The sequence below is a fragment of the Halictus rubicundus genome, chromosome 6 (assembly GCF_050948215.1).
Source record: "Halictus rubicundus isolate RS-2024b chromosome 6, iyHalRubi1_principal, whole genome shotgun sequence".
Lineage (NCBI taxonomy): Eukaryota > Metazoa > Arthropoda > Insecta > Hymenoptera > Halictidae > Halictus > Halictus rubicundus.
Genome location: NC_135154.1, coordinates 5973244 through 5985989, shown reverse-complemented (window position 1 = coordinate 5985989; position 12746 = coordinate 5973244). Strand labels below are relative to the sequence as shown.

The 12746-nt window shown below is 41.2% G+C and overlaps 4 protein-coding genes across 4 annotated transcripts; 3 read left to right on the top strand and 1 right to left on the bottom strand.

Annotated features, from left to right (window-relative positions):
• The first annotated feature begins 630 nt into the window (after window positions 1–630).
• On the top strand, window positions 631–1517 carry LOC143354853 (uncharacterized). The gene has a single exon (XM_076789230.1). It carries the CDS (start codon window positions 705–707, stop codon window positions 1515–1517), a length of 813 nt encoding a protein of 270 aa, XP_076645345.1. The 5' UTR covers window positions 631–704.
• Window positions 1518–1766: 249 nt separating this feature from the next.
• Smb (small ribonucleoprotein particle protein SmB) lies at window positions 1767–2810 on the top strand. The gene is made up of 3 exons (XM_076789596.1): window positions 1767–1926; window positions 2012–2546; window positions 2636–2810. Exons 1-3 carry the CDS (start codon window positions 1924–1926, stop codon window positions 2749–2751), a joined length of 654 nt encoding a protein of 217 aa, XP_076645711.1. The 5' UTR covers window positions 1767–1923; the 3' UTR covers window positions 2752–2810.
• Window positions 2811–3583: 773 nt separating this feature from the next.
• LOC143355089 (uncharacterized) lies at window positions 3584–7345 on the bottom strand. The gene is made up of 11 exons (XM_076789595.1): window positions 7119–7345; window positions 6684–6858; window positions 6420–6598; window positions 6141–6250; window positions 5949–6071; window positions 5706–5871; window positions 5256–5630; window positions 5032–5168; window positions 4818–4949; window positions 4558–4731; window positions 3584–4465 (listed from the first exon to the last, which is right to left on the bottom strand). The coding sequence occupies exons 1-11, from the start codon at window positions 7180–7182 to the stop codon at window positions 4223–4225; spliced, it is 1878 nt and encodes a 625-aa protein (XP_076645710.1). The 5' UTR covers window positions 7183–7345; the 3' UTR covers window positions 3584–4222.
• Window positions 7346–8637: 1292 nt separating this feature from the next.
• On the top strand, window positions 8638–12598 carry LOC143355106 (cartilage oligomeric matrix protein-like). Its single transcript, XM_076789622.1, has 11 exons — window positions 8638–8771; window positions 8916–9107; window positions 9190–9278; window positions 9358–9427; window positions 9581–10011; window positions 10083–10235; window positions 10347–10719; window positions 10803–11156; window positions 11248–11475; window positions 11600–12112; window positions 12204–12598. Exons 1-11 carry the CDS (start codon window positions 8687–8689, stop codon window positions 12245–12247), a joined length of 2532 nt encoding a protein of 843 aa, XP_076645737.1. The 5' UTR covers window positions 8638–8686; the 3' UTR covers window positions 12248–12598.
• The last annotated feature ends 148 nt before the right edge of the window (window positions 12599–12746 follow it).

Sequence of the window (12746 nt, the reverse complement as noted above, 5' to 3'; positions counted from 1 at the left end):
ATTTGGGGTTTCGTGTTTCACGATCTGAAATACCGACATCGTTAACAACAACTAGATTTCTTACGCCCTCTGCGCTAACGAACGATAAATGTTGCAACTAGATCCACGAGAAGCTTAGACCATATATGTACCTATATGGACCACCGGTCGGAAATAATCAATTTTAAGAACAAGAAGGCACAAAATATCAATTTTAACACGGGGCTGGCAGTCTTTCTAAATATCTCGTCGATGGTCTGGCTAAAAAGATTATGCAGATTCTGGTCCAGGCTAAAAAGACGATACAGGTTCTGTTCCAGGCTAAAAAGATGATGCAGGTTCAGTTCCAAGCTAAAGAGATGATGCAGAAAAGTGGGGACACTAAATCCCCGACCCATTTCCTCTCTGGTTGATATTTTATACAACGAAAGCGGCTCGCTTAGGCGGGATAGAGAAATACTGTCGTACGTTAAAAATATATATATCAAACCGATGTAAAATGCTAAAATAAAAAGTACTTTCTTAATCGTTTCTTCGCTCGAGTACTTGAACGTTTACTCGAGAAAAGATCATAAATCGTTTACGCCAGTTAAAAACTATTGTTTTTCCGTAAACGCCATGACAAATTGACAGCGAGATGACAGACAGAGCTTTAGCGTCGTTGACCAAGAATTTCAAATTATGTAATGTGATTAAATTATATCCACGGTGAAAGTATTATTGAAATGAAGAACAACAAATTACGAAAGCCCATTATTTCAATTAAAACTGAAATTTCTGATTCGTCCAAAAACTATTCCGTTTCCGGCACTAAAGGAAAATGTTACAAACTATTTTTTAGTTGCTTTAAAGTTTTTCGCGAGAAGAATTCTCAAGAAAGCATTCTTAACGACAAATCTCAAGAATGCGACTACATTGTTGAAAAACTCGTTGTGAAACGTGTGCCATTCATCTCCTTCGGATCACAAGAGGATACATTAGAGACTAACAGTGATCAGCTTGACAAAAAAACCGAGAGATTATCAAATGCTACAGAAGAGAACGCTATGTTCTTTGATGCTTCGAAAACACAATCGATATTATACTATTACGACAGCTTAAATCAAAATAGAATTACAAATAACGTTCCCAGTAAATATTTATATTTTGATAGAGACATGAGCGAGTTACACGAGAGGTACAAGACAAGCGTTTTAACTACCGGTTACAGTAGTAGTAGAATTAAAGAAATAACGAATACTATGAGCAATTTGCATTCAGATTTAAAAGAATGTAAAAAATTACCCAAAGCTTCGTGTCCTTTGCACATATCTAAGGACAAAACTATATTTGGTACAAGTTCTTTAAGTAAAAAAATTTATAATCAAAATCATATCAAATCATCGGATAGCAATGAGTTACCATGTAGTTGGAAAATACCAACAAATAAATATAAAGTTCTAGCTGAAAATACTGCAAGTACCGATTGTACCGATCCCTCGAATATAACGTTAAGGTGGAAAATCATCGTAAAACAATACAAACCTAACGTAATGTAAGGAATACAAAGAGAAAGTGTCATAAAAAGAAAAGATTTACATTTCTAGTGCTGTTATTGTACAATCTATATTGGTGCTAAAATAAATGCTTCTAAAAAAGTTTTTATAATTATGTAGGCCTTGTGTTACGCTTTGTGTATGGTAACCTTGAGTAGGACTGCCAACTCCCTGTCTGTGCTCTCCCTAGGCGCGGCCTAGGGGAATGGCGACACTAGCGCCAAACTCCCTACAAAAAATCATAGGATAGCGCCATCTTTCATGTGGCAAAGTTATATTGTTGAGGCGAACCATCAAATCCGTGGAAGCCGACAAGTTGTTATTCTTTCGTTTTCGTAATTATTCACATAATAGTCGACAGACAAATACTGGTTTCTAATTTTGACGTATCAAGGGAGAAATCATCAAAATGGTAAGTAAAAGATATCGGAGCACAAGTATTTATAGCGTTACAAACGTATTGTCATCATAACCTCATAGAACGGTTTTCGTTTCAGACGATCGGCAAGAATAACAAGATGTTACAGCACATTAACTACAGAGTCCGAATTATACTTCAAGACTCTAGGACATTCATTGGCACGTTCAAAGCATTCGATAAACATATGAATCTTATACTTGGAGATTGTGAGGAATTTCGTAAAATTAAACCAAAGAATACAAAGCAACCGGAGAGGGAAGACAAACGTGTGCTAGGCTTTGTACTTTTAAGAGGAGAAAATATTGTTTCTCTGACGGTAGAGGGTCCTCCACCTCCGGAAGAAGGATTGCCTAGGGTACCGATTCCTGGAGCAGCCGCAGGGCCTGGTATGGGTCGTGCGGCTGGACGCGGTATGCCTGCCAATGTTGCTGGTGTACCTACCGGGTTGCAGGGACCTGTCAGAGGTGTAGGCGGTCCGTCGCAACAGATTATGACACCGGGTGGCAGAGGTCAAGTCTCAGCGCCACCGCAAATGCATCCTGGTGGTCCTCCACGCATGCCGGTGGGAGGTCCTCCACCTGGAATGATGGGGCCACCTCCAGGAATGATGGGTAATTACTTGTATTTTACAAAATCATTTCTCCGAATTTTCGCAAAAGGCTCTAGCTCGAGAAGATGAAATGTTCTTATTCGTTTATAGGTATGCCACCAGGAATGCCACCCATGGGACGCGGAGGACCACCAATGGGACCTCCTGGAATGAGAGGACCACCTCCTGGCATGATGAGAGGCGGACCACCTCCTAGACCATATTAAGATTTTTTAAAATGTACAATCGTGTTCACCAATAAATAAACTTCTCTTTTGTAATGCAATTTTTTCTTGTTTCAGAGTTTGTCTCAATAACACAAGTATCATAATAAGCGGTAATAGCCTAATCGCGTGTACACGCAGAATGAACAATTTTAATGGCTCTTTTAATTTATAATTTACCTATTATAATTATTTACAAACAGTAAAAACAGGGACAACTATTACATGCATATCTTTGTTCTATATTTTAGCTATTCCATTGCAAACTATCTGTGAAAATAGATACAAATGATAGTTACATTGACCAGGGAATGTTTTGCAAACTGTTTAAACTGTGTTTAAACATTTTCCGATATATATATATTTTTTAGTAAACATAATATATACATGTATGTATATACAACTGATCGCGAGTCATCGTTAACGATGGAAATACTGATTCGTAAAATTGTATACAGAAACACCTAATTTATTATTTTCTTGAGCAGTTCCAATAGGCAGTTATTATCATCAGAAAAAACGTTACGATTCTTCCTTTTAAATCTATATATTATCGGTAAAAAAAAAATAGAAAAAGGAAAATTAATTATTCTTATTTAGAATATTCGTCTATGTATTTACACGTTAGCAAGTACTTTTAAGTTTCTGTTAATTACTGAAATGATTCGCTCAAAAGTTGAATAGAAGAAATGCAACCGTTCGAGAATTTGTAAGAAACAATTGTAATTCGTAAAGATATAAATGTTATTATTCTATTTATCTTTTGTAATGTCCTATTTACATTGTATGTATATTTACAGCAAGTGAACAATATAAAGCGTGAGCAAGTATCAGAAACATAGAAACAAACTTTTTACTTAGCACTGTAAATATATATTACAAATTTGGCACATGCCAGATGTAAAACAATCAGTCGTGTAGAATTACAATTTCTGAAGCATGTCATTGCACGATCCTTATATTAACGTGATTTAGTAAACGAGAAACTTATTCGTTTCTATGAAAGGATAAAACTCTACTAAGAGTTAAATACCTACAATTCGACATGTATGTATTACGTATGTTATGGAATACATCCAGTCTTTCTCCGTTAAATTCAATATCTATACGAACTTACTGAAGTCTCTTAAAAATTTTTATTATAAATTATCTTAATCGTCGATTTCAACATACGACTCTTCACTGAGTATTGAACATTTTCAAATAAATAGCTACCGTTGCTTGCGCTTAATCTTACGCACTGGATAAAAGTGTAGAAAAATTTGTAAATAAAAGATCTGTACAAGATAATAAAGTATTGTAACTGTAATTGTTTAAAACAATTTAAGCAGACAATAAATCGTGTGATACGAATTTACAAAGAATAATTTATGAAGAAAGAAAAAAGAAAATTTGAAAGTAACGATAAAAATGAATTGTTCGTGTTACATGCAACTCTTTAATAGAACAATTGTCATAACGAAGTTTGATTATTTCAAACTGACCTGTGTTTCTCATCTTTAACAGAAGTAATTACAGCATCGGTTTTTACAATGATCTCGTTATCCTGTACATGCGAATCAGTGTTACTTGGTTCTTTCGAAAGACGAGCGTGCGCGTTTTGTATCACAGTCTTAGGTTCCGAGGTAAGAGCATTGGATGATTCAAAAAGGTGGGTCAGAGCTTTGTTCTTCTCGAACACATCTTGTCGAAGATTGAACGTAGCGGTGTTACCAGACTGGAAAATAAAATACGCAATCATATTTCCAGTTATTCTTGCGGTTTCAACCATCAATTTATAAAAACAATGTAAATTCAACGAATCGTTACTTTCGTGTTGGATGTCACGGGTTCCGTTTGAGGCAAACTTGTTGTTGATAACATAGTTACGGATTGATCTCCATTGTTTAATGTAATATGGCGAGGCAAAACATTGATAGAAGCGTTATGTTGATTCGTGACAGACAAATTTTTGCCACCAACTATTACCTTCCCCAGTACTTCCTAAATAATATATGAGCACACACTTGAATGTCACATTGAAACAAAATTGTTAGTTTACGAATTGAATAATATACCGTCGATAATACCTTGCCTGCATGAGAAAGAGTTACACCTTTGGTTTGACCCTTTTGTATAACAATCACATTCGTTTTAGATGCTAATTTCGCATTAGGATGATGAGATATATTTACAGTTTTATTAGAATTTAGCGTAACACCCTAAAACATTAGAAACAGATCGTTTCAAGTCTCTATGTTGTGTCATTCTCTCTTGCTTTTTAAAGTGTGTCAAAAATCGTACCATTTTGGCAGCGATTTGATTATTGAGCGTTGTAGGTATTTTTTTACAGGTGACTGTTGTCTGCTTTGGCTGGGGTGGTCCTGGTCCATTCGACACAGTTGTACCAGGACACACAGACATTAATCGATGCGCATTATCTGAGGGAAAAAACGATCAAGAATGAGATTCATTCACTATGCAAACTCTAAAGTACTTTATGCTATTGCGGTAATACCGATAATTACTTGTCGTAACAGCTTTAGTTATCGGAGGTTTCGTATTAGGATGTATCATGGGTACGACACGTTTTGTGCTACTGGCAGTTGAATTTGAATTATCCGAGTCTACTATTTTCTGTGAACTACTTAAACTATTTTGCGTCGATGTAGCTTGAGTTTCAAGTTGCAACTTATTCCCCGATGTACACGGTACACTGTTGGCCATCAGAATCGTTGGCCCAATTTTTGTACTAAGTTTACTTTGCGTTGTAATCATTTTTCCCGAGGTTTTAGCGATACTCGTTGTTCCCACAGGGACCACGGTATCCGTAGGATTACTAGACGATACTGCTACGCGATTCACAACATTTTCTTGTACCATTGTTGTTTTAGGATCTAGATCTAGAACGTAGAAGTTTTAACGTGATTCAACAAAACTAATGCTGTCGATCTATAAAAGTAAAAATGTATGTCAACCTGTAGCGGCTTCTCCACAATTAACGTTAAGCGGTATTATCGTGAAATTATGATGCTGCAACGAATTCGTTGGCACTCGCGACAACTGAACAGTATTTTCCAGAGATCCTTTCGGAGTAGCACCATGATTTAACGTTCCTATCGAATTTGTCGACACTACCAAAATCTAAAAACAGCGATAATCGTTCATTCTTTTCTTGGCTCGCTAAACTGAATCGCACCAATTGAATTTCATCGCTATACCTTGTTCGGTAGAGGTGTTGGAAGGGGTGAAGTAGTTTTACGTTTTTCCACGGTAGTACATTTCTCACCCGTGTTCAACTCTTTGCTTCGACTGTTCAAATTTTGTTTATTTAGTTCAGCAATCTGTAACGTTCGAGACACAGTTAACATATTTGAAACGTAATACAAAGGAAAAATCATAAATTGGATTACCTCGTCCATAATATTTTCTTCGTTAAACTTATCATTGATAGGTGAAAGTTCAGTATCGCTAAGTATTCTTTCCTCCACTTTCACTTTCACAGGAGATTCGCTTCTAATATCTGTGGAAACATTAAATGCCCGAGTGAAGAATGGTTGTTTGCACGAAACGATATACGAAAGAAATGCCGAATCGTCGAATTTCTTAACTTACAGCTCTACAACCGTATGCTATTTCACACAGACTAAAACCACACATTTACCAAAATAGATAATAGTTTTCCTTAAAACCTTTTGCATCCTCTGTTTTTTCGTGAACAGGAAGATCCCTTTTGTTCGCAGCTGCTGTCGCGAGGGACAAACTATTTGCTAATGTCGTGAAAGCGGATCTTGCTTTTAATCGTGGTAAAAGGGGAATAGCACGACGACCTTCGATAGTCCAATCCGTGCCAGTGTTTGGACCGCTCAATCTACACCAAGAGGATAAAAAATAATATTCAAATGTAAAATTTGCTATATTATCGGGTGTAATAAATATGATGTTTAAATGCTTACTGTTCGGCTATAGTTGCTAATTTTTCATCGTTCACGGCTCTCCGTACTTCCGCGCGATGTCTTTCATTGGAAATGTGTAAAACTTTAGCGAGTTCTTGTAACAATTTCTGTTTCTCATTAGTGAAGGGACCTTGAGCACGCAAAACAGACACCATACTTCCATACGCATCCAATTCTGTATCAGATAGAAAATAAAGTCGTCTTATAATTACCATGATATGTAAATAATGCAACTTGCTTTAGGATAATCGGCGCATTGCCGCGTAACACGCGTAACACGCGAAAGACGCGCAACACGCGCACACGCACCGATATTAAAACAATGACAGGGTTAGCGAATGAATGATCGCTTCTATTCCTCGGGTATATTTACTTTAACACTCTGAAAGCTTAAACGCCAGCAAAGAAAACAAATTGTTTGGAAGTTAACCTTACCCAAATATCGTAAACATTTTCTACATTCGTCACGGGTCATCGTTTCGTGCCTCGTCGGCCACATGATCGCATTCTTCGGTCGTTATAATAATCGTGACAAAAGTTTACCACTATTTCTACGCTTTTTCCACATTTTCGACGTTTCGTTGACAGTATGGTAAGTTGATGATGAAGTTGCCGTCTAATTACATTTATCGTATGTGCATCGTTTATTATTGCTACATTGGTATCATCGTCGGTCGCGGTTCGCTGTAGGTACAGAATCATTTCTATCCGTTGGCTCACCTGCTCCTGGTAACGTGAAAACAGTCGAAACATATTATAATTCGAACATTCGAACACTTACTCTGTACCTCTGAAACCGAATCAACATTTTCTAATATGTACAAAAGAACGTTCAATTTTATGCCTGTCACAGTATTCTTTAATGTTACGAGATTACAGCGTTGTATAATCGAAGAAATAATAGAATAATAATTATGTAACGTACCGGGCAATTCGAGCTTATTCAAATTTGAACAGTTGGACCCGGAAGCGTGTTCAATCGTCCGGGCGAATGATTTCAAATTCGTTTAAAATCTGGCTCGAATCGGACCAATCCGGATCCGGATCCGGAACGGACCGATCGTTCAAGCAAACTGATTTTTCTTCGAATTTTACGATTCGATGTTCGGAAAATCGAGTCGGCTTGAAGGTAACGATTAGATATTGTTTCGTTTGCTTCGAAATGATAATGACTCATATGGAGGGCAGCGTGCCCGATAACATTCGCAATTTCCAAGTATATGAGCATTGTATACATTTTGTATACATAAGCCGTTTGCGGAGTGTAAAGTGTAACAAACATATTTTTTACCGAGATTTACCACGAGGAAGTTTACTAAAAAGTTTGATGGGCATTGCGCCACAAATGCTTACCTACAAACCTTCTTTACAAATGAGAAATTATTGCGACGAAAATGCGCGCAACGGACCATTTTGAAATTCCGATAACAACGAATAACAATTTGTGACCACGCTATTTTCTAACAAAGTACAATATTATTACAATCGAGAAACTATGTCGAATCGAGATCAAATATTTCAGCGTTTTTTTTTCCTTTCGCGGGAAATGGAGATCAATCGATTTTGACGAAAGTTTCAGAATATGTATAATTGGCACAGAACAAGAAAATGTGCTCCTTAAATTTTCAATACAGGCCCGCATAACAAAAGTTGTAAACAACAACTTTTAGTATTTCCGACCAATTGCAATGTTTTGAAAATTTCTTTTTCCACGTCATGTAGTAAATGAATTGTTCCAACTTCTAAAAATTGGTCGGAAATATGAAATAAGTTATCGTTCTTTTAAAAATAAAAATTAATCTTAGTCAATGCAATATCGTCGGAGATTTGGATCAAACGAGATTGCAGTAATTATAGAAATGTCCTCTTGTATTTGCAGAACTGTATTTACTCGCGATAAGTATTTGTAGGCTTGGCGTATAAAGGAGTCCGAAGATTCCTTCGCCTCATTCGATGAGCACCAACCGGAGTAAACGGAAACGTACACACGGAAGAGATTGAAAATGCGAGTGTTAATTCTCGCGACGTTGAGCATCGCGGCGATCCTGGTCGCGAGTTTCGTTGAATCCAGTGTTATACTCGAAGAAGGTAACGAATTCCATCTTTCTGCAAAATTAAATGATTATCAATGCTTATCATGCATCGTTTGAAAAAAGAAAACGGTGTTTCTTATACACGTATGTAGGTATACTCTCACAGTCTCCGAATGCGTTTACTAAACGGTGATTTCAGACCAGGACGACCGAACCTCGAGCATGATCGATGACAACGGATTATGGAAGGATACCAACAAGGGGGTCGATCACACGTGGGGACATTCGAACGACAACGAAAGGCAGCTGGATTCCATCGATCTGGCGGAGTTATTTTACAAGAAAGGGATAAGGGGACGACGTATACAGATCAAGAATCCCAGAGGAAGAGGTGCCCGGGATCACTCGAAATATTTTTCATTTATGTACATATATACTATATGTAGTATGACTTATACTATCGAAACTTTCAGCCGAGAATCTGACAGAGAGTTACATAGTGGGTTCCATCGAGGATCTGATCGGCGCTATCAGAAGAGTTTGGAAGGAGCTACAATCGAGCGTGAGAACAGCCTTTCTTCCAGCAGATTTCCTTACTCGTTGTAAGACAAAGAATTCTCCAACGATATTTTCCTTTTCAGAAAGCGGAGGCAAAATATCTTCGATATTTGATCGATAGCTGCGCAGCCTGTAGCAACACCGAAGAGACCGGTGGGTAAAGTTTCCAATGTACCCTGCTCCAACCAGCTTTCTCGTTGCGTCTAGATATCGTCTAGTCTAGATGTAACGTACACGCTTATGCAGCTTGTTCCGCTGATGATTACTCTCTCTCTCTCTCTCTCTCTCTCTGCTCTTACTCTCTAGATATACCGGTGTTGCTCACTTGCGAGTACAAGTCACCCTGTTTGCCGGGACACTATTGTCGCAATACGGTGCAGGGGCCAAAATGCGGTCGTTGCGCGGCCGGGTACATCGGCGACGGGTACCGGTGCGTTCAGTCGAGTACTCCGTGCGCGAAGAATCCCTGTCTGCCGGGCTGTCCCGGCAGTGATTCGTCGTCGTGCGTCGACGTAAACGAATGCGAGCTGGCAAAGCCTTGTTATCCCGGGGTGAAATGCGTGAACCTGTCTCCCGGGTACAGATGCGAGGCCTGCCCGAAGGGATTCAACGGGTCGAGCGTCGAAGGAACCGATCTGGATCATGCCAAGACCCACAAGCAGGTCTGCCAGGACATTGACGAGTGTGCTACCGACAACGGTGGCTGCGGCGAATTTGTACAGTGCATCAACACGAAGGTGCATATTGTCGCTCACCCTCCCCAGATTGTTTGCCCCTACATCGTTCTTTCGATTCGATTTGTTTTTAGGGCTCGTACAAGTGCGGCTCGTGTCTGCCGGGCTTCGTTGGCGACAAAACGACCGGCTGCAAGCCCGACGGCCAGCTCTGCCCCGACAGGATCACGGTTTGCAAAGAGAACGCCACGTGCGCGCACGTGGGTTCTGGAGCATACACTTGCAAGGTAAATCGATGCGCCTTCTAACTTTTCCTTTTCTCCGGCCCCCAATCGATGGGTTTCGGGATTACACGCGAGCGTGAAGTTCTAACGAAATCGAATCTCTCGGCACGACAGTGCGTCGTCGGATGGGCGGGAGATGGGTTCGAATGCGGCGTGGACAGCGATAACGACGGCATACCGGATGAGAAGCTCTGCTGCAGTTTACCGGAGTGCCGCGCGGACAATTGTCCGACGGTACCGAACAGCGGGCAGGAAGACGCCGACGGCGATGGGATAGGCGACGCCTGCGACCCAGACGCCGACAACGACGGCAAACCAAATGCCAGTGACAATTGTCCGTTCCGCGCGAACCCCGGCCAGGAGGACCAGGACGGCGACAAGGTCGGCGACGTCTGCGACAATTGTCCAACGGTGAAGAATCCAAAGCAAGAAGACACGGACAACGACGGAATCGGCGACGCTTGCGACGACGACATCGACAACGACGGTACGATAGTTTATACTTTATACCTGCGTACGTACATACGTACGCTGTTGTTACCACGGGGTTACCGACAAGACGTTTTGCAGGCGTTCCAAACAACATCGACAACTGTCCGCGCAAGGCGAATCCAGACCAAAAGGACACCGACAACGACAAGGTCGGCGACGTATGCGACAATTGCCCCAAGGTCGCCAATCCGAATCAGTCGGACAAAGACGGTGACGGAGTAGGCGACGCTTGCGACAACGACAACGACAGGGACCATGATGGCGTACAGGACGATAGGGACAACTGTCCGGACGTACCGAACGCGGAACAGACCGACGACGATCACGACGGCATAGGAAACGCGTGCGACGATGACATGGACAACGATGGAGTGCCGAACGACGAGGACAATTGTCCTTACGTTTACAATCCGGATCAAGCGCATACCATTCGTAAGTTGGAACTCGTCGCGCTGAAAGCGCGAGCGAGCGAGTCGATTCGAGTGATCCGAGGCTTTAATTTAACGATACTTACGATTTTTAGGCGACGATAGGGGCGACGCGTGCTTGGACGACTTCGACAACGACAGCGTGATCGATGCAAAGGACAACTGTCCGAATAACAGCATGATCTCGAGTACAGACTTCCGAAAGTACGTGACGGTCGCTCTAGATCCTGTCGGATCGTCTCAAAACGATCCCGAGTGGAGGATAAACAACGAAGGTGCCGAGATCCAGCAACTTTTGAACAGCGATCCCGGACTAGCCATAGGTAATACGGTCTCTCGGAGAGTATCGCGCGAAGAGCCTCGGTGCTCGAGTTTTACGATCGCGATACTCTACAATCGCGTTGAATCGAACGAGTAACAATGGTCGTGTCCTCTTCGACTCGACAGGACCGGACGTGTTAAGCAGCATGGACTTCGACGGCACTTTTTACATCAACGACAACAGCGACGACGATTTCGTCGGCTTCGTGTTCTCCTACCAGAGCAATCGTAAATTCTACGTGGTGTCTTGGAAGCGAGGTGCTCAGCAGTATTGGGAGAGGAACCCATTCCCGGCGTACGCGGATCCCGGAATCGTTTTGAAGCTGGTCGACTCCAACACCGGTCCCGGCATACATCTCAGGAACAGTCTCTGGCACAACCAGGACGTTCCGAACCAAACGAAGATACTTTGGCGAGATCCGAAGAAAGTTGGCTGGAAGCCACGCACCACGTACCGATGGCAGCTGATGCATCGGCCGCGTATCGGCTTGATTAAATTCCAACTGTACGAAGGTGTCAATTTGATCGCCGATTCCGGTGACTTGCACGATACGACACTGAAGGGCGGACGACTCGGCGTTTACTGCTTCTCCCAGGAAATGATCACCTGGTCGAACATGAAATACAGTTGTGCCGAAGGTAAGGAAAACGAAAACGAGAATGCGATAGCATCGTCTCCTAGCGATGTACCGCTACGCCGATTTCGCTGACATGAATTTTCGCTTTTCAGAAACGTTCGATATACCAAGAGATCAAGTGGAAGCGTTGCCGTAAACTAAATCTTAACAGACTCGATCTCTCTTGAAGCGGTGATCAGCTGATCGTCGAGGAAAGTCTTTCGAGCTACGTAACTTTGAAAAGCGACTCACGTTTTCGTATAATAGATCGATTTACCGAATTGACATTAAACAAAAGATTTGTTCGATTCGTGGTGTCGCATCGAATAGAGAGATATCGGTTTACAACACCGGCAGATCATCGCTGAATAGATTCGCCACTTTCCTATGGGAATGAGCAGAGAACGATCATAGGCGATCGAGTGTCATTCCATAATAGTATTAGTAGTGTTAAATGTAGCATTGTAGTTCAATTACCATTAACAGGACCAACAAACAAATTTGCCGAGTTTTTCTTTTTATTCCACCGTGCACAATAAAGGAATATCGCCGCGTTGCGTCGCGCTCTGTTCGAATCGTAGATATATTCGCTCGCCGAGACGTTTCCGATTTTTCCATGTAATATGTAATTGAACCGCGCCTATTTATCACAGTCG